General features: G+C 43.2%; 1 protein-coding gene across 1 annotated transcript in view; it reads right to left on the bottom strand.

The window, feature by feature from the left end:
• Positions 1-1,699: 1,699 nt before the first annotated feature.
• The window catches only part of LOC112256682 (glutamic-oxaloacetic transaminase 1, soluble), a 28,303-nt gene continuing 7,517 nt past the window's right edge, over positions 1,700-22,485 (bottom strand). The window contains exons 2-9 of the mRNA XM_024430099.2: positions 15,239-15,420; positions 14,823-14,946; positions 8,801-8,913; positions 8,435-8,539; positions 7,953-8,103; positions 4,641-4,806; positions 4,136-4,278; positions 1,700-3,682 (exon numbers count right to left, since the gene is read on the bottom strand). Coding sequence (XP_024285867.1) covers positions 3,543-3,682; positions 4,136-4,278; positions 4,641-4,806; positions 7,953-8,103; positions 8,435-8,539; positions 8,801-8,913; positions 14,823-14,946; positions 15,239-15,420 — 1,124 coding nt within the window. The 3' untranslated portion in view covers positions 1,700-3,542. The remainder of the gene's footprint in view (positions 3,683-4,135; positions 4,279-4,640; positions 4,807-7,952; positions 8,104-8,434; positions 8,540-8,800; positions 8,914-14,822; positions 14,947-15,238; positions 15,421-22,485) is intronic.

Below are 22,485 nucleotides of genomic sequence, written 5' to 3'. Positions count from 1 at the left end.
ACACACACACACACACACACACACACACACACACACACGCACACACGCACACACACGCACGCACGCACGCACACACACACACACACACACACTAAATGTGCCATCTCCATATCACCATGACATAAAGCAGTCACCATAAGTGTGACATTGCAGTAGGTAACAGTTGTAACACCCTATCTGTGTATAGCCCCATGATGAAGTGAAGTGTTACTCTCACATGCATGCTATTACTACAGATGCAAACACAACAGGTTAACTATTCTCTTTGAAGAGACCCCTCCAGGGACATGCAAGGGCATAGGAACACAGGGGGCTGGGGGCTAAGCTTCTGGGATGAGAGGCTGCAGATACAGGAGCCTGGAGGCTAGGGGTGTTTGGTTTATACAGTGACACAGGAGATGGGTGTATGGAGGGCACTGCTTACTGCTTTCCCAGTAGAATATATTCCTATTTAAGGACAACGCCTTGGGCTAGGTACTCAGCTTGATGCAGACAGGAACATGACGCAAACCTGTGATTATGAAAGACCAGGCTGACGTGGAGATGTAGTTTGATGGGAGGTTGTAGTGTATAGCAAACTGATAAGCAACACATAAGCATGAGATACCTGAGTGTAATATTAGGTGACAGCTGCACAGAGTATCAGGACAGTGTAACATGCTCAAGGACAGACACCCCTGTAAAGTCAGCCAGGCACCGATTAAAAGATATATACTGTTTTATAGGAATGTATACCAATGTACACAGGGGTTCATAGTTAGAATTAGAGATGTACAGAGAGAGATGACATTTTATAGTGCCCTTTATTATATAGGTGGTCAGACAATGGGCTCTGTCCTATTCATCTGTAGCAATAATAACTCCCTAGAACCTGCCTGAGACATCACTATTCCCTACTGCTATTAGACTGGACTTCGATTGAGTTGCTCTGTATTGCACAATACTGACAGATAACTGATTTACTGAGAGCATAGAGAGGGTGAGTGGGAGGGAAGATGAAAGGTAGTGAAAGAGAGCAGGAGAGAGGAAAGGAGAGGGACAGAAGGGAAAGTGAGCACTGAAGGGAAGGTGGGAGGAGACGTGACACAGTCTGACGTCAAGCCACAGCCTTCCTTGACGCACGCAAAAACACACGCATTCAGTACTGAACTGCTTTACAGAAGGACCCCCCCCACACACACACACACACACACATATACACACACAGGATCCCTTATGACCTGACAAATATAGTAGCTGAGCTGTTGAAATCAAAGAACTAAGAAACCAAGCACTCTCTCAGCCTCATGCTCTCAGAGAACACATTTGGTGAGGATGACAGAGATACAGTAGATAGTGATAGCTTTTAGATAGATTATAAGGGACAGGAGGATATGTAAGGGGACATTTTATTTAACAAAAATTCCCGGAATGTGCGAATTTAGGGATGTTTTAACAGTTTAAAACACGATCTTCAGAATATTAGGGTTTTCAGGATATCAGACCTCCCAATGTATTAAAAACAATGAAATCCTCAATAAAAAGATTCTAACAGATTCATATCTGACTTGTTGTTCTGAATTCCATTTGTGTATTGATAGTGTTCTTGGCTTTCTGCACTGATCCCCAATGTCATGAGAAACACACACCAAAGAGACAACTTACACAAACAAAATATATTTTGCATCCTGGCTCTCAGATGGAAAGAACTGGCATTATATTGTGGTGTGCAGACATTTATTAAGGGATTTGAGTCATACCCCCTTGAGATACATAGGTATTCACAGCATCTGTTAGTGCATTTGATTTGTGCAATTTTGAACAATACACGTATACCACAGAGATGTCAGATACTGATAATAATAATAATAACAGAGAGCGACCGCTTCGGAATAGACTGATTGGACATTCACATTGAGCAGATCCTTCTTTCAAATGTTGAAACAAAAATAACAGGGATTGTTGCTCTCTGATTGAGAACAGTCCTGTTTGTCCCTACTGAATGCACGCCAGGACTTCGAACGTGAAATTCAACAGAGTTACACAGTTTAAGTCTCAGGTACTGATACATCATTTTTACTTCATCATCTTGGGCCAAAATAAACATGATTGTAAATATAACATCCATAGTTCAAGTTCAATATTAGCATCCTTATTACATAGCTACATCTCTTCGACATACATTTAGTGCATGACTGATTTGGTCAATTGATTGTTTTTCACTCTAGTACTTGGTGTATGCTTTCAAGTCAAGTACTGATTACTTGGTCACAGTTCATATTTAGGTTCTCTTTCAAGTGGACACAAACAACTCCTATGAGGTATGCAGGTGGGTAAGTCAAACAGACAAGGGATTGCCCCTTTCACAGTTGGAATGAAATCTGCATAAAAATGGGTTGTTCTTGAATTGCGATGGCATTCCTTTTTTTAATACGTTCTCCCGATTACACCTGATAGTACCCAAATACATTTAAAGGTGCAATTTGCAGAAATCGTTCCGTCATTTCTTGGTTGCTAGCGTTCTAATAGTTTGAGTAATTTCAGTTTGTGACAAAACAAGCAGGTATAGTGTAGAGAATCATTGTACCATCTAAACCGCTTTGAGATATTTCTTCCATAACCAAATATATTTCATGTTCAGCTGTTTGAAGCTGGTGTTCAAAACCCAAAGTAAAAGATGCTAAAACGAAACTTAAGAACGGGAAGCATAGAAATAGTGCACATAGAACAGATCTACCGCTTCTTAGACTTGCTTTCAATGAGAATTCCAAATCTATAACTCACAATTCAACGTGAATTTGGTCAGGTCGCCCGAAACGTTACTACTGCAGCTTTAAATAAAAAATAAATACAAATGAGGTACATTTGTTTCAAAATGCCAGGCCCACATCCCACCGCAATTCAACGACCCAAACAATACTAATCATAAGGTAATGTTAATAATATTAATAAGCAATGGAAGATCACCATCACCAGCACTGCGGGAGCTAGTCCTAATACATCCAGAAAACTTGGGCTGTGTCTCAATAGTTTAAACAATATAGCTTATTTTCCATATCTCCTTTCCTTGTGTCCTTCCCTCCATGATCACTGATCTGGCTGGACACGATAGGTTGAAGGAACGTCAGTTGTAATGAAGGAGATGAGGAAAGGAAGCCATTTCAGAGTATTAAGACACAGCCAGCTAGTGCTTAGTGTGGAACCACACAGCAGCTAAAATGCCCTGACACACAGTGCTTAATCAGTAAACAGGACTTCAACACTACTGAACAAAAACAGTACAAATGAAATCACGCCACACTCTACTGCAAGCAGCAGTGATGACACACAGGGATGATACCCACACAGAGACACACAGACAAATCATTAACACTTCTCTTTAGCCTACAATATATCTATAGACAACAAGTGACATTATAGGCCCAGCATAGGCTAGTGTGCTGAGAGTTGGGAATGGGGCTTATTATGTATGTTTGGTCCAATACATTATACACACACACACACACAAACACAGCTGGTGGGGGGCAGGAGGGAGTGCTGGTGGTTGTGGGTAGTGTAGTCTTCTACTGGACGTTGACAACAGTCTCATGGATAGACTCGGCCACATAGTCGATGTTCTTAGTGGTCAGACCACACATGTTGATACGACCGCTGGCCATTAGATAGATACTCCTCTCCTTGATCATGTACTCCACTTGTTTAGCTGAACAGAGACAGGGAGAGAAAATATTAAAAGGTATGACATCACAAATATTATATTTTCAGAACGTACAATATACTATCGGTGTGAAAGGAGAGTTAAAGAAGAGAGGATATTTCTGTGCCAGTGTGCTGTGTACATGTGTATACTGAGTAGAACTGCCCCCCCGTTCAGTTAAGGCATCATTGAGCCTTAGCGTCAGTGTTCTCTACACTGGGAAGCTGTTTCCTGGTTCTAACAGCTTTTTGAAGCTCTATGGAAGACAGCACAGCACAGGGGAGTTTAATGTTTATCCAGGAAGTTACTTCACACAAACAATAATGAGGATGTGCTCAGCGGACTGGTGAAGCAAAAAATAGCTGGGTGGGGAGTGTATGTGTGTGTTTAAGACTAGAGAGGAAAAGAGAGGTATGCATTTGTTTGCATTCATTTGTGTGTGTATGTGTGTGTGCTTACGGTTGAGGCCAGTGAAGCTGAACATGCCGATCTGCTGTGTGATGTGGTCCCATGTTCCTGGGGTTTCCAGAGCCTGCAGTTTAGCCTGGAGTGAAGCCCTCATCAACAACACACGGTCTGCCATGGTCTTCACATTATCCTTCCTACAACAGAGAGACAGGGAGACCGAGAGAGAGAGAGAGACAGGGTTAGACAGGGAGACAGGGTTAGACAGAAAGACAGGGTTAAACAGAGAGACAGGGTTAGACGGAGAGACAGAGTTAGACAGACAGAGAGACAGGGTTAGACGGAGAGACAGGGTTAGACGGAGAGACAGGGTTAGATGGAGAGACAGTGTTAGATGGAGAGACAGGGTTAGACAGAGAAACAGGGTTAGACAGAGAAACAGGGTTAGACAGACAGAGAGGGGGAGGAAGGGAGGATATAGATCTACGTTTTGACCACTCATGTTTAATTGTTGGACATGCATACACTACTTTTGTAATGTCTGTGTGTGTGTACCCACCATTCAGCGAAGAGTTCAGGTGTGTTGAGTGTGATGGCGACCAGCCTTGCACCCTGGGAGGGAGGGTTGGACCAGGTTACCCTGACAATCTTCTCCATCTGAGATAGAACTCTCTTCAGGTTGTCAGAATCACGAGCTACAATAGTCAGGTTCCCCACACGCTCATCTGCCAGCACACAGAAACTTTATTTAGGGTTCCCTGCAGTTTACAGATTGCATTATGTACATATATTACATTTGAAATGTGTGTGTGCGTGTTATGTGTGAAAGGTGGGAGTAAGAATACATAGATTGGTTTCATATGTTTCAATGCATCTTACAGTGTGTGTTAAGTGCATGTGTGTTAATCTTGGCAGCAATTTTAGATTTAGTTTTAGTCTTAAAATACCTTTTTAGTCGAAGTCAAATGTTTGTCCTTTCATCCGTTAGTTTTAGTTATTATCAGTCGACTAAAAGTCTGAACTATTTTAGTCACAGCCATTTTAGTCACATATTTTTTAAATATATTTTGTACTTAACCTTTATTTAACTCAGTCAGTTAAGAACAAATTCTTATTTACAATGACGGCCTACCCCGGCCAAACCCTAACGACGTTGGGCTAATTGTGTGCCGCCCTATAGGACTCCCAATCATGGCCGGTTGTGATACAGCCTGGAATCAAACCAGGGTCTGTAGTGACGCCTCTAACCCAGAAGCTTATAAGAAATCCTGCTATGCCCTCTGACGAACCATCAAACAGGCAAAGCACCAATACAGGACTAAGATTGTACTACATCGGCTCCAACACTCGTCTTGTGGCAGGGCTTGCAAACTATTACAGACTACAAAGGGAAGCAAAGCTGAGAGCTGCCCAGTGACACGAGCCTGCCAGACGAGCTAAATCACTTCTATGCTCACTTCGAGGCAAGCAAACTGAGGCATGCATGAGAGCAACAGCTGTTCCGGACGACTGTGTGATCACGCTCTCCGTAGCCGAGGTAAGTAAGAACTTTAAACAGGTCAACATACACAAGGCCGCAGGGCCAGACAGATTACCAGGACGTGTGCTCCGGGCATGTGCTGACCAACTGGCAGGTGTCTTCACTGACATTTTCAATGTCCCTGATTGAGTCTGTAATACCAACATGTTTCAAGCAGACCACCATAGTCCCTGTGCCCAAGAACACTAAGGCAACCTGCCTAAATGACTACAGACCCGTAGCACTCACATCCGTAGCCATGAAGTGCTTTGAAAGGCTGGTAATGGCTCACATCAACACCATTATCCCAGAAACCCTAGACCCACTCCAATTTGCATACTGCCCAAACAGATCCCTAGATGATGCAATCCGTATTGCACTCCACACCGCCCTTTCCCACCTGGACAAAAGGAACACCTACGTGAGAATGCTATTCATTGACTACAGCTCAGAGTTCAACACCATAGTACCCTCAAAGCTCATCACTAAGCTAAGGATCCTGGGAGTAAACACCTGGACTTCCTGACGGGCCGCCCACAGGTGGTGAGGGTAGGTAGCAACACATCTGCCACACTGATATTCAACACTGGAGCCCCTCAGGGGTGCGTGCTCAGTCCCCTCCTGTGCTTCCTGTTCACCCATGACTGCATGGCCAGGCACAACTCCAACACCATCATTAAGTTTGCAGACAACACAACAGTGGTAGGCCTGATCACCGACAACGACGAGACAGCCTATAGGGAGGAAGTCAGAGACCTGGCCGGGTGGTGCCAGAATAACAACCTATCATCAACATAACCAAGACCAAGGAGATGATTGTGTACTACAGCAAATGGAGGACCGAGCACGCCCCCATTCTCATCGACGGGCTGCAGGGGAGCAGGTTGAGAGTTTCAAGTTCCTTGGTGTCCACATCACCAACAAACTAGAATGGTCCAAATACATCCAGACAGTCGTAAAGAGGGCACGACAAAGCCTATTCCCCCTCAGGAAACTAAAACGATTTGGCATAGGTCCTCAGATCCTCAAAAGGTTCTACAGCTGCAACATCGAGAGCATCCTGACTGGTTGCATCACTGCCTGGTATGACAACTGCTCAGCCTCCAACAGCAAGGCACTACAGAGGGTAATGCATAAAGCCTAGTACATCACTGGGGCTAAACTGCCTGCCATCCAGGATCTCTACACCAAGTGGTGTCAAAGACTCCAGCCACCCCAGTCATATAGTGTTCTCTCTACTACCACATGGCAAGCTGTACCGGAGCGCCAAGTCTAGGACCAAAAGGCTTCTCAACAGCTTTTAGATTTTATCCCCATCGTAACCGTCAAGAGGGTTAAATAACAATGGTTTTCTTGAAAGGGGGAGAATTTGAGCTTTCCAAAAATGCCAGAAGTATTACTGCAATCCTAATATTCAACAAATAGCATTTGTTTTTCCCATAGGAAAATAGCAACCGCAACTCGCATTTGAGTACTGTGGCTAGAGAGCAGCAACACGAATGGATAAATAACAGCGCACGTGGGAAAACAGTCTACATGAAAGTAGGAGAGAGAGTAAACATGATTGTTTCTAGCTGAGATTAGCCTAGTTAAAGTGAAGTGTCCTGGCTTCGCATCAGTAGGAGAGAGAGTAAACATGATTGTTTCTAGCTGAGATTAGCCTAGTTAAAGTGAAGTGTCCTGGCTTCGCATCAGTAGGAGAGAGAGTAAACATGATTGTTTCTAGCTGAGATTAGCCTAGTTAAGTGAAGTGTCCTGGCTTCGCATCAGTAGGAGAGAGAGTAAACATGATTGTTTCTAGCTGAGATTAGCCTAGTTAAGTGAAGTGTCCTGGCTTCGCATCAGTAGGAGAGAGAGTAAACATGATTGTTTCTAGCTGAGATTAGCCTAGTTAAGTGAAGTGTCCTGGCTTCGCATCAGTTCAGAAGATTGACAAGTGACTGAAGTGACTGCCTGAGAGCTGTGTGGGAGAGCAGATCAGCTCACTGAAGAAGTTCATTCTGCACGCAGGCTTAGGGTTGAACAAAACAGATGAAAAGGAGCTTTATGTCAAATTTAATGGCCATTAGTGGAATGTGGAATCATGTGGAATTCTCATCTCGTCACATTTCCATTGACTAAAATTCAAAGTAATTTGTAAGTTATATTTTTTTCCAGGGCATCTCATCTCGTTGTCGTCATTGTTTTAGTCAGGAAAAATAAGTAGTTGACCAGTATTTTTCTTCATAGTTATTGTTGACGAAATCAACACTGGTGTGTGTGTGTGTGTGTGTGTGTGTGTGTGTGTGTGTGTGTGTGTGTGTGTGTGTGTGTGTGTGTGTGTGTGTGTGTGTGTGTGAGTGTGTGTCTCACTGTAGAGGCCAAAGTTCTTGGAGAAGGACTGGGCACAGAACATCTCGAAACCCTGCGTTACAAAGTAGCGCACGGCCCAGGCATCCTTATCCAGACAGCCTGATGCAAAGCCCTGGTACGCTGAGTCAAAGAACACAAACAGCTTCCTCCTCTGGGGAGAGAGAAAACAAAAAAATTAAAACCTACAGAAAATATATATATATATTTTTAAATGTATATATATTTTTTTTTTGTTACATAACGCTGGGCATGTACACACACACACAGCTCTGTCTTACAATTTTTTGGGGGGGACCAACAATTGATTCCATTCAAAATCCTATTTTCACTAACCTCTAACACTAAACCTAACCCTAACCCATAAAACAGTATTTTTACTAATAGCGTTTTAAGGTGGTTTGCTATTCCTGTGAGGACTTCTGGTACTCACAAGTATAGTAAAACATGTGTACACACACACACACACACACACACAGTCTTACCTTCATGACCTCAGCCACCTGCATCCACTCTACGTGTGTAGGGTCTGTGCCGGTGGGATTGTGGGCGCACGCGTGCAAAACAAAGATGGAGTGCTTTGGTGCACTCTGGGACAGGGGTCAAAGGTCAATGTTAGACTACAGGATAGACAAATAACATATTGTGTACTGGGAGTTGATGCACCAAGTTGGTATCGTTAGAAAGCCAAACCTATCCTCTTTTCAACCGTGTGGAAAAAGCTAATTTACTATCTACGTTGACATGACCAGTTAAGATATTCAATATTCACTATTGTGAGGTAAACTCAGAGTTTGGGAGGCGGTCTGGTCTCCATGTCAACACCACCAGTTCAGAGGTCAGCGTCTCACCTCCAGGTCGCCTAGGAAACCGTCCAGATCCAGACCCCGCTTCTCTGCGTCCCAGTACTTATAGGGACGGATGTCCTCGAACCCGGCGTTGGCAAACACAGCGTTGTGGTTCTCTAGAAACAAACAGTAGAGGTTTCCAACACTTTTCTCTAAAGAGGAGTCTTTCTTTGAATGCTTCATGTGTCTTTTGAGGCCTAACATTAGCTGACAACATTAGCTGACATAGTTACAAAGATTAAAAAGTAACATGCTGGACTTAATCACCTACAATGCCTTTGGAAAGTATTCAGACCCCTTGACTTTTTCCACATTTTGTTACATTACAGCCTTATTGTAAAATTGATGAAATAACTCAACTTCTCAGTAATCTACACACAATACCCCATAATGACAAAGCAAAACAGGTTTATTGAAAAATAAAAAACAGAAATACCTTATTTACATAAGTATTCAGAACCTTTGTTATGAGACTCGAAATTGAGCTCAGGTGGATCCTGTTCCATTGATCAGGAACCTAAACTTGATGCCCTCAATCTCACACAAATTATCAATGAACCTACCAGGTACCTCCCCAAAGCCTTAAACACGGGCACCCTCATAGATATCATCCTAACCAACTTCCCCTCTAAATACACCTCTGCTGTCTTCAACCAAGATCTCAGCGATCACTGCCTCATTGCCTGCATCTGTAATGGGTCAGCGGTCAAACGACCTCCACTCATCACTGTAAAACGCTCCCTGAAACACTTCTGCGAGCAGGCCTTTCTAATCGACCTGGCCGGGGTATCCTGGAAGGATATTGATCTCATCCCGTCAGTAGAGGATGCCTGGATATTTTTTTAAATGCATTCCTAACCATCTTAAATAAACATGCCCCATTCAAGAAATTTAGAACCAGGAACAGATATAGCCCTTGGTTCTCCCCAGACCTGACTGCCCTTAACCAACACAAAAACATCCTATGGCGTTCTGCATTAGCATCGAACAGCCCCCGTGATATGCAGCTGTTCAGGGAAGCTAGAAACCATTATACACAGGCAGTTAGAAAAGCCAAGGCTAGCTTTTTCAAGCATAAATTTGCTTCCTGCAACACTAACTCAAAAAAGTTCTGGGACACTGTAAAGTCCATGGAGAATAAGAACACCTCCTCCCAGCTGCCCACTGCACTGAAGATAGGAAACACTGTCACCACTGATAAATCCACCATAATTGAGAATTTCAATAAGCATTTTTCTACGGCTGGCCATGCTTTCCACCTGGCTACTCCTACCCCGGTCAACAGCACTGCACCCCCAACAACACCCCCACCCTTGCTGTCTCTGCCTGGCCGGTTCCCCTCTTTCCACTGGGATTCTCTGCCTCTAACCCTATTACAGGGGCTGGGTCACTGGCTTACTGGGGCTCTCTCATGCCGTCCCTGGAGGGGGTGCGTCACCTGAGTGGGTTGATTCACTGTTGTGGTCATCCTGTCTGGGTTGGCGCCCCCCTTGGGTTGTGCCGTGGCGGAGATCTTTGTGGGCTATACTCAGCCTTGTCTCAGGATGGTAAGTTGGTGGTTGAAGATATCCCTCTAGTGGTGTGGGGGCTGTGCTTTGGCAAAGTGGGTGGGGTTATATCCTTCCTGTTTGGCCCTGTCCGGGGTGACCTCGGATGGGGCCACAGTGTCTCCTGACCCCTCCTGTCTCAGCCTCCAGTATTTATGCTGCAGTAGTTTATGTGTCGGGGGGCTGGGGTCAGTTTGTTATATCTGGAGTACTTCTCCTGTCCTATTCGGTGTCCTGTGTGAATCTAAGTGTGCGTTCTCTAATTCTCTCCTTCTCTCTTTCTTTCTCTCTCTCGGAGGACCCGAGCCCTAGGACCTGAGCTCCAGGACTACCTGACATGATGACTCCTTGCTGTCCCCAGTCCACCTGGCCATGCTGCTGTTCCAGTTTCAACTGACCTGAGCCCTAGGACCATGCCCCAGGACTACCTGACATGATGACTCCTTGCTGTCCCCAGTCCACCTGGCCATGCTGCTGCTCCAGTTTCAACTTCCACCTGACTGTGCTGCTGCTCCAGTTTCAACTGTTCTGCCTTATTATTATTCGACCATGCTGGTCATTTATGAACATTTGAACATCTTGGCCATGTTCTGTTATAATCTCCACCCGGCACAGCCAGAAGAGGACTGGCCACCCCACATAGCCTGGTTCCTCTCTAGGTTTCTTCCTAGGTTTTGGCCTTTCTAGGGAGTTTTTCCTAGCCACCGTGCTTCTACACCTGCATTGCTTGCTGTTTGGGGTTTTAGGCTGGGTTTCTGTACAGCACTTTGAGATATCAGCTGATGTACGAAGGGCTATATAAATAAATTTGATTTGATTTGATTTGAACAGCAACTCGCCCAAGCCTTCCCCATTTCTCCTTCTCCCAAATCCATTCAGCCGATGTTCTGAAAGAGCTGCAAAATCTGGACCCCTACAAATCAGCCGGGCTAGACAATCTGGACCCTTTCTTTCTAAAATTATCTGCCGAAATTGTTGCCACCCCTATTACTAGCCTGTTCAACCTCTCTTTCGTGTCATCTGAGATTCCCAAAGATTGGAAAGCAGCTGCGGTCATCCCCCTCTTCAAAGGGGGGGACACTCTTGATCCAAACTGCTACAGACCTATATCTATCCTACCGTGCCTTTCTAAGGTCTTCGAAAGCCAAGTCAACAAACAGATTACCGACCATTTCGAATCTCACCATACCTTCTCTGCTATGCAATCTGGTTTCAGAGCTGGTCATGGGTGCACCTCAGCCACACTCAAGGTCCTAAACGATATCTTAACCGCCATCGATAAGAAACATTAATGTGCAGCCGTATTCATTGATCTGGCCAAGGCTTTCGACTCTGTCAATCACCACATCCTCATCGGCAGACTCGACAGCCTTGGTTTCTCAAATGATTGCCAGCCTGGTTCACCAACTACTTCTCTGATAGAGTTCAGTGTGTCAAATCGGAGGGTCTGCTGTCCGGACCTCTGGCAGTCTCTATGGGGGTGCCACAGGGTTCAATTCTTGGACCGACTCTCTTCTCTGTATACATCAATGAGGTCGCTCTTGCTGCTGGTGAGTCTCTGATCCACCTCTACGCAGACGACACCATTCTGTATACTTCCGGCCCTTCTTTGGACACTGTGTTAACAACCCTCCAGGCAAGCTTCAATGCCATACAACTCTCCTTCCGTGGCCTCCAATTGCTCTTAAATACAAGTAAAACTAAATGCATGCTCTTCAACCGATCGCTACCTGCACCTACCCGCCTGTCCAACATCACTACTCTGGACGGCTCTGACTTAGAATACGTGGACAACTACAAATACTTAGGTGTCTGGTTAGACTGTAAACTCTCCTTCCAGACCCATATCAAACATCTCCAATCCAAAGTTAAATCTAGAATTGGCTTCCTATTTCGCAACAAAGCATCCTTCACTCATGCTGCCAAACATACCCTTGTAAAACTGACCATCCTACCAATCCTCGACTTTGGCGATGTCATTTACAAAATAGCCTCCAATACCCTACTCAACAAATTGGATGCAGTCTATCACAGTGCAATCCGTTTTGTCACCAAAGCCCCATATACTACCCACCATTGCGACCTGTACGCTCTCGTTGGCTGGCCCTCGCTTCATACTCGTCGCCAAACCCACTGGCTCCATGTCATCTACAAGACCCTGCTAGGTAAAGTCCCCCTTATCTCAGCTCGCTGGTCACCATAGCATCTCCCACCTGTAGCACACGCTCCAGCAGGTATATCTCTCTAGTCACCCCCAAAACCAATTCTTTCTTTGGCCGCCTCTCCTTCCAGTTCTCTGCTGCCAATGACTGGAACGAACTACAAAAATCTCTGAAACTGGAAACACTTATCTCCCTCACTAGCTTTAAGCACCAACTGTCAGAGCAGCTCACAGATTACTGCACCTGTACATAGCCCACCTATAATTTAGCCCAAACAACTACCTCTTTCCCAACTGTATTTAATTTTTATTTATTTATTTATTTTGCTCCTTTGCATTCCCATTATTTTTATTTCTACTTTGCACATTCTTCCATTGCAAAACTACCATTCCAGTGTTTTACTTGCTATATTGTATTTACTTTGCCACCATGGCCTTTTTTGCCTTTACCTCCCTTCTCACCTCATTTGCTCACATTGTATATAGACTTGTTTATACTGTATTATTGACTGTATGTTTGTTTTACTCCATGTGTAACTCTGTGTCGTTGTATCTGTCGAACTGCTTTGCTTTATCTTGGCCAGGTCGCAATTGTAAATGAGAACTTGTTCTCAACTTGCCTACCTGGTTAAATAAAGGTAAAATAAATAAATAAATAAAAAATCCTCCTTGACATGTTTCTATAACTTGATTGGGGTCCACCCGTGGTAAATTCAACTGTTTGGATATGATTTGGAAAGGCACACACCTGTCTATATAACGTCCCGCATTGAAGGTCCACAAGAACACAGTGGCCTCCATCATTCTTAAATGGGAGAAGTTTGGAACCACCAAGACTCTTCCTAGAGCTGGCCGCCCAGCCAAATTGAGAAATCTGGGGGAGAAGGGCCTTGGTCAGGGAGGTGACCAAGAACCCGATGGTCACTCTGACAGAGCTCTAGAGTTCCTCTGTGGAGATGGGAGAACCTTCCAAAAGGACAACCATCTCTGCAGCACTCCACCAATCAGGCCTTTATGGTAGAGTGGCCAGATGGAAGCCACTCCTCAGTAAAAGGCATATGACAGCCCACTTGGAGTTTGCCAAAAGGCACCTAAAGACTCTTAGACCATGAGAAACAAGATTCTCTGGTCTGATGAAACCAAGATTGAACTATTTGGCCTGAATACCAAGTGTCACGCCTGGAGGAAGCCTGGCACCATCCCTACGGTGAAGCATGGTGGTGGCAGCATCATGCTGTGGCGATGTTTTTAAGCAGCAGGGACTGATGAACAGAGCAAAGTACAGATAGATCCTTGATGAAAACCTGCTCCAGAGCGCTCAAGACCTCAGACTGGGGTAAAGGTTGAACTTCCAACAGGACAACAACCCTAATCACACAGCCAAGACAATGATGCAGGAGTGGCCTCGGGACAAGTCTTTTTTAAATGTCCTTGAGTGGCCCAGCCAGAGCCCGGACTTGAACCCGATCGAACATCTCTGGAGAGACCGGAAAATAGCTGTGCAGCAACGCTCCCGAATGGCAGGGTCTCCCGAGTGGCGCAACGGTCTGAGGCACTACATCTCAGTGCTAGAGGCATCACTACAGACCCTGGTTTGATTCCAGGCTGTATCACAACTGGCTGTGATTGGGAATCCCATAGGGCGACGCACAATTGGCCCAGCGTCGTCCGGGTTTGGCTGGGGTAGGCCAGCATTGTAAATAAGAATTTGTTCTTAACTGACTTGCCTAGTTAAAGATTAAATAAAAATGTTATAAAAAAAAAGAATCCCCATCCAACCTGACAGAGCTTGAGAGGATATGCAGAGAAGAATGGGAGAAACTCCCCAAATACAGGTGTGCCAAGCTTGACGCTGTAATCGCTGCCAAAGGTGCTTCAACAAAGTACAGAGTAAAGGGTCTGAATACTTATGTAAATGTGATATTTCAGTCTAGTATTTTTAATAAATTAGCAAAAAAAAATGTTTTTTTAACTGTTTTTGCTTTGTCATTATGGGGTATTGTGTGCAGATTGATGAGAAGAAAAAATATATATCAATTTTAGAATAAGGCTGTAACGTAACAAAATGTGGAAAAAGGTCAAGGGGTCTGAATACTTTCCCAAGGCACTGTATATAGTAACCTATTAATGAACTATTAAGAGGACAATTTAGCAGTATAAGGTCCAGATAAGATAACAATAACAATGAAAAGTTTATATCTTATTTGAGGACATTCATACAGCCCTGAATCAGCCGTACGAGCAGAGATGTAAACAGGTGTTTAAGTGTTGTCGTTCCTGTGTGCATGTGTGTGTGTGTGTGTGTGTGTGTGTGTACCCCAGGTAGGCGCTGAGACATAGACAGGTGTTTTTGTGTTGTCATTCCCGTTGTACCAGCGTCTGAGAAACTCTGCCCCCATCTTCAGAGCACCTGTACCCCCCAGACACTGCACCGCTCCCACCTGATAGAGATAGGCAGGAAGCGAGCGTGAGAGAGAGATAGGGGGTGAGGGAGAGTGAGAGAGGGTGACCGAGAGAGAGAGAGACAGTAGAGAGAGAGAGGGAGAGATAGACAGAGGGAGAGAGAAGGTGGTGGCTGATACACACTAATTAAGTGACTTGATAACTACTTAGGAGCAATGTAGCGCACCAGTACAAATTTAAATACATTCCTTTAAATTCAGCTTAATATCTGCATAATCATGCACACAAAACAACTCCCCTAACACAATCACACTTCAAAAACGACCCTACCCTGTTCTCCTGGATGGCAGGGCTGTCTTCTCCCAGGGCGATCTTGGATGCAGAGGACCTAAACTCAGGCAGACCCAGAATGGCCAGGTACTCATGGTTCAGACTGTTGTCCGCTACGATGATCTTCTCCACCTTCTTAACTACGGGCAGCACCCAGGGCTGGCCCTCATCTGTCCTGTAGGCTGGAGGGAAGAGACAGTTTTACAGGTTAAGTTTGTTTTACGGTGCAAATGTTGCAGTAGCCCAATTCTGGCCCTATGGCTCTCTCTCCAGCTGGCATTACTGCCTTGGTGAGCAACCCACTCAAGAGGGGAAGGTGCCAATGAACACTGACAACCTGAGGAGAGATCTAACTCAGATGGAAATGTCACAAACACTCTCACCTGCGCTCTACTACACCAGAAGCTTTACTGCTCTGCAAGATCCAAGTAGACTAATATGTAATTAGGCCTACCGTATGTCTCATCCACATGAAAAAATACTATAGTATACTATGGTATAAATATTATAGTGTTCACTGTAGTGTTTTCGCAGTCTTTACTGTAGTATTTACAGTTTACTACAGTATTTAAATGGTATACTAAAGTATTTCATATAGTGTTTTTAAGGATTGTATGATACTGTAGTATTTAGTACTGTAGTGTTTTTGCTGACTTTAGTATACTGTAGTATTTACTGTAGTGTTTTAACAGACTGTAGTATACTGTTGTTTTTGCAGACATTACTGTAGTATTTACTATAGCGTTTTTATTTTATTATCTTTGACATCAAAGTGCAGGCTTTGTCCTTGAGGAAACCTACTGGAGAAATACCTGTGTAAATAAGGTATATCTGTTTTAGTTATTTTTAATACATTTGCAAAAAAATTCTAGAAACCTGTTTTTGCTTTGTCATTATTGGGTATTGTGTGTAGATTAATGATGAAAATGGTTTATTTAATACATTTTAGAATAAGGCTGTACAGTGCTTCGCAAAAGTATTCATCCCCATTGGCGTTTTTCCTATTTTGTTGCATTACAACCTGTAATTTAAATGTATTTTTATTTAGATTTCATGTAATGGACATACACAAAATAGTCCAAATTGGTGAAGTGAAATGAAAAAATTACTTGCTACGAAGCCCCTAAATAAGTTCTGGTGCAACCAGTTACCCTCAGAAGTCACATAATTAGTCAAATAATGTCCACCTGTGTGCAATCTACGTGTCACATGAACTGTCACATGATCTCAGTATATATACACCTGCTCTGAAAGGCCCCAGAGTCTGCAACCCCACTAAGCAAGGGGCACCATCAAGCAAGTGGCACCATGAAGACCAAGGAGCTCTCCAAACAGGTCAGGGACAAAATTGTGGAAGTACAGATCAGGGTTGGGTTATAAAGAAATACCCGAAACTTTGAACATTCCATGGAACACCATTAAATCCATTATTAAAAAATGGAAAGAATACGGCACCACAACAAACCTTCCAAGAGAGGGCTCAAGAACACTCAACACTCAAGAACCAGGCAATGAGGGCATTAATCAGAGGCAACAAAGAGACCAAAGATAACCCTGAAGGAGCTGCAAAGCTCCACGGTGCAGATTGGAGTATCTGTCCATAGGACCCCTTTAAGCCATACACTCCACAGAACTGGGCTTTAAGGACGTGTCACGCCCTGACCTGAGTATTCTTTGTTTTCTTTATATATTTTGGTTAGGTCAGGGTGTGACATGGGTGATGTATGTGTTTTTGTACTGTCTAGGGTTTTTTGTAGGTTTATGGGGTTGTTTACCATCTAGGTGTTTATGTATGTCTATGGTTGCCTAGATTGGTTCTCAATTAGAGGCAGCTGGTTATCGTTGTCTCTGATTGGGAACCATATTTAGGCATCCATCTTCTTTGGGTATTTCGTGGGTTATTGTCAATGTTATGTTGCTTGTTAGCACAGTGTTTCTTTAGCAGTCACATTCGCCTTGTTAGTTTGTTTGTTTGGTTAGTGTACTTCGTGTTTTTCGTCTTTCATTAAAAAGATGTATTCACATCACGCTGCGCTTTGGTCTCCTCAATACGACGATCGTGACAGGAAGAGTGGCCAGAAAAAAAGCCATTGCTTAAAGAAAAAAATAGGCAAACACGTTTGCCAAAAGGCATGTGGGAGACTCCCCAAACATATTGGAGAAGGTACTCTGGTCAGATGAGACTAAATTTGAGCATTTTGACCATCAAGGAAAACACTATGTCTGGTGCAAACCCAACACCTCTCATCACCCCAAGAACACCATCCCCCACAGTGAAGCATGGTGGTGGCAGTGTGACGACCCTCCCACTCTGTCTGCCGTATTCTCTCTTTGTTCTTGTTTCCTTATTAGGATGCCGGTGGGCGGAGTTGGGAGGGTCGTCAGCTACATGGGAAACACCTGGGTCCAGTGTGTCCCAGGATAAATACACGACTTCCCCATTCACGGAGGAGACTCTGTCCATGCAGACACCTTTACAGATTTGGTTGTGTATCTTGGTGGCCTTTTGGTTGTTTGCTTTGGGACCTTTCAACACCCTGCATTATCACATTCATGCATGCAAAACACTCACTTACACTACTGATTACTGATTACACACACCATTGTATATTGTACTTAGTTTACTTTATTTAATAAATATGTTTTATCTCCACGTTGTCTCCCTTTTGTTACAGGCTTTGAGCCGGTTCGTGGCAGCAGCATCATGCTGTGGGGATGTTTTTCATCGGCAGGGACTGGGAAACTGGTCAGAATTGAAGGAATGATGAATGGCGCTAAATATAGGGAAATTCTTGAGGGAAACCGGTTTCAGTCTTCCAGAGATTTGAGACTGGGACAGAGGTTCACCTTCCAGCAGCACAATGACCCTAAGCATACTGCTAAAGCAACACTCGAGTGGTTTAAGGGGAAACATTAAAATGTATTGTAATGGCCTAGTCAAAGCCCAGACCTCAATGCAATTGAGAATCTGTGGTATGACTTAAAGATTGCTATACACCAGCGGAACCCACCCCATTTGAAGGAGCTGGAGCAGTTTTGCCTTGAAAAATGGACAAAAATCCCAGTGGCTAGATGATAACAGAATTATGTTCTCCAGGTACATCACCCAATTTAATTATATTACTCTGTCTGCAAACCAGAATTTGTATGATCCTGGTCGAATGAAACAGACAGAGGCCCAGCTAAATAGTCAAAAAGGTTTATTCACGGAACGTTCTGAAGTCAAGAATACAAAACAATTAATTTTATACTGACTTCTCACGCCCACACATTCACACAGCCATACGCACACACAAACAGACTCACACACATGTCCTGCTCCGCACACACTATCTGTCTCACTCCCCAGCCGACAGAGATGGTGATTTTGTCCTTGAGACGTACTCCCCGTTCTCTCCCAAATCTCTAGTCAGGTCGGCACCAAGCTCAGACAGTCTGTGTTTAAAATACCATAGACATATTGTCTTTACCCTAATTCTGACTAGGACTACACATTTATTGATACACATTTATTGATTATGACTTTATACATTCTAAACAATTCCATACAATTATATGTATATATTTCAGGGCGGAATATTCTAATCATTCAATTAACAGACAATTCTCACCTATCACTAGATGTGTCAAGCTTATAGAGACATACCCCAAGAGACTTGCAGCTATAATTGCTGCAAAAGGTGGCTCTACAAAGTATTGATTTTGGGGGGTGAATAATTATGCACACTCAAGTTTACTGTTTTTTTTGTCTTATTTCTTGTTTGTTTCACAATAAAAAATATTTTGCATCTTCAAAGTGGTAGGCATGTTGTGTAAATCAAATGATACAAACCCCCCCAAAATAAATTTGAATTCCAGGTTGTAAGGCAACAAATTAGGAAAAATGCCATGGGGGGTGAATACTTTCGCAAGCCACTGTAACGTAACAAAATGTGAAAAAAGTAAAGGGGTCTGAGTGCACAGTATACTTTCCGAATGCACTTTATAGTATCCTACAGCAGTAATTCCCAAACTGTGGGGGTGCAAAGGGTCAGAACTCAGTCTGGCTTTCAACTTACTACTGAAAGTTGCATTAGTAGAATGCTCAAGGTGCAATTTCATTGGGTAGTGCATCAGCAGATTTCCTCAAGTCATGTCAGTCATTGCAGACCTTAGAGAGCTACAGTTGAAGTCGGAAGTTTACATACACCTTAGCCAAGTACATTTAAAAACTCAGCTTTTCGCAACTCCTGACATTTAATCCAAGTAAAAATTCCCTTTCTTAGGTCAGTTAGGGTCATCACTTTATTTGAAGAATGTGAAATGTCAGAATAATAGTAGAGAGAATGATTTATTTCAGCTTTTATTTCTTTCATCACATTCCCAGTGGGTCAGAAATTTACATACACTCAATTAGTATTTGGTAGCATTGCATTTAAATTGTTTAACTTGGGTCAAACACTTCGGGTAGCCTTCCACAAGCTTCCCACAATAAGTTGGGTGAATTTTGGCCCATTCCTCCTGACAGAGCTGGTGTAACTGAGTCAGATTTGTAGGCCTCCTTGCTCACACACGCTTTTTCAGTTCTGCTCACAAATGTTCTATACGATTGAGGTCAGGGCTTTGTGATGGCCACTCCAATACCTTGACTTTGTTGTCCTTAAGCCATTTTGCCACAACTTTGGAAGTATGCTTGGGGTCATTGTCCATTTGGAATACCCATTTGCGACCAAGCTGTAACTTCCTGACTGATGTATTGAGATGTTGCTTCAATATGTCCATATAATTTTCCATCCTCATGATGTCCATCCCCATGTGCAGTTGCAAACCGTAGTCTGGATTTTTCATGGCGGTTTTGGAGCAGTGGCTTCTTCCTTGCTGAGCGGCCATTCAGGTTATGTCGCTATAGGACTCGTTTTACTGTAGATATAGATACTTGTGTACCTGTTTCCTCCAGCACCTTCACAAGGTCCTTTGCTGTTGTTCTTGGATTGTTTTCCACTTTTCACACTAAAGTAAGTTCATCTCTTGGAGACAGAATGTGTCTCCTTCCTGAGCGATATAACGGCTGCGTGGTCCCAAGGTGTTTATACTTGCGTACTATTGTTTGTACAGATGAACGTGGTACCTTCAGGCATTTGGAAATTGCTCCCAAGGATGAACCAGACTTGTGGAGGTCTACAATTTTTTTTCTGAGATTTTGGCTGATTTCTTTTGAATTCCCATGATGTCAAGCGAAGAGGCACTGAGTTTGAAGGTAGGCCTTGAAATACATCCACAGGTACACCTTCAATTGACTCAAATTATGTCAATTAGCCTATCAGAAGCTTGTAACGCCATGGTATCATTTTCTGAAATTTTCCAAGCTGTTTAAAGGCACAGTCAACTTAGTGTATGTAAACTTCTGACCCACTGGAATTGTGATACAGTGAATTATAAGTGAAATAATCAGTCTGTAAACAATTGTTGGAAAAATGACTTGTGACATGCACAAAGTAGATGTCCTAACTGACTTGCCAAAACTATAGTTTGTTAACAAGAAATTTGTTGAGTGGTTGAAAAACAAGTTTTAATGACTCCAACCTAAGTGTATGTAAACTTCCGACTTCAACTGTATTTATAATTTGTCAGAAATGTCCAGAACAACTAACCCATGTCAGCTAACATTTTTTTAGTCACTCAAATATCACATGAACACATAAGGAATTAGCTTTAAAACTGCAACACTTTCTCTGCACCCCATGACAAATGTTCATTTATCTGCATGTCCAGCCATGTTCTTTTCAGGACAACCAGGGCTACAAGTAGAACACAACCAGGGCTACAAGTAGAACACAAGTAGAGCACAACCAGGGCTACAAGTAGAACACAACCAGGGCTACAAGTAGAACACAACCAGGGCTACAAGTAGAACACAACCAGGGCTACAAGTAGAACACAACCAGGGCTACAAGTAGAACACAACCAGGGCTACAAGTAGAACACAAAATAATTTCACATAAACAGTTACATTCATGAGTTTTATTGACAAACGTCAACAACAAAAAAATAAGATCCTGCAAAGCAAAAACCTGATGATAAAAATGTATCTATATAAATGCAGTAAGTACAGACATTGTTTGGTCAGTGGGAAATGTATGTCCAACTAGTCCGTGACAATTGTTTGGAGTTTGTGACAGCAACTGTGAGCTTATTACAGTATTATTATGCTATGTAGAAGAACCCCTTACCTTTTAACGACTATTGTATAGCTTGTGAGTGTTGTAGAGCAAAACATGTTACATGTGCGAGTTCGTGAGAGTCTCAGATTTTCATAGATCGCTTTGTAGCTCAAACCATTCTGACTCTACAGATGATTTTGTAAAAAGACCCAGCCCTGGGCCCCTTCGAGACCCTTGTCTCACAAACATTGCTCTAGCTCAGCCCATGTTAACCACACAGACTAATGGTTGGTACCCAACAGATGCAAAAGAAATAGATAAACACACAATGTTTAAAAGGGGTTAGAGGTCCTCAATCACAACGAACGGCACGATGGTAGGACTCATTGGGTTAAAATGGCAAAATAAAGCCTCCATCCCATGGCAAAATGTATGGAATTGCAGGAAATAAGCTTTAAAACTGCTAAATTTTCTCTCTGCCAACCAGAGGGGTGTGAACAGTTTGTTTCATGAACAGTGCTTGTGCCAATAGAAATAGACGTGTTATACCTACAGTTTACAACAGAATTCTATAGTAAGTACTTTAGTATTCTATAGTAAACTGAAGTATTTTTTTTAAGTGGGTGGTGGTCAACTCTGCAAAGGTTGTTTTTTTTAATAGTTTAAACGGATCAGGCTACAACCTGATGAATGTCAAAGACTGCGGCTGTGCACTTTCCTCTGCTGTCCTAAATTCCAGTCAGACATCACTGATAAGAAAGCCAAACTAGTAAGTTACTAAATCAGAGTAAACAGTGTTGTTGAGCTAAAGAGGAGAGGGCACTCCTGTCTACAGACTCTTACCTACTCAACTATTATAGTCTGTAAACTGTCTGAAAACATACTTCCACATCCACTTTCTAAAAGAGCCCGACTAACTGTATAATTTGTGACTGAAGTTCAAGAGAAGGGACATGGGTCTATCTGCTCTATGAGCATGTAAACACATGGTGTAGCATATGTACATATGCCAGTTATTTTCAGCCAGCTGACCACAGTACCAGTCTAATGTTAGTCTACTACAGGAAGGAATTACTGGGCCGTAGGCCTGACCTGTGCTAATCAGGG

This window comes from Oncorhynchus tshawytscha, linkage group LG01 (genome assembly GCF_018296145.1).
Source record: "Oncorhynchus tshawytscha isolate Ot180627B linkage group LG01, Otsh_v2.0, whole genome shotgun sequence".
Taxonomy (NCBI): domain Eukaryota; kingdom Metazoa; phylum Chordata; class Actinopteri; order Salmoniformes; family Salmonidae; genus Oncorhynchus; species Oncorhynchus tshawytscha.
Note: the sequence above shows the minus strand (reverse complement) of the source record. Positions and strands in the feature narration are given on the sequence as shown.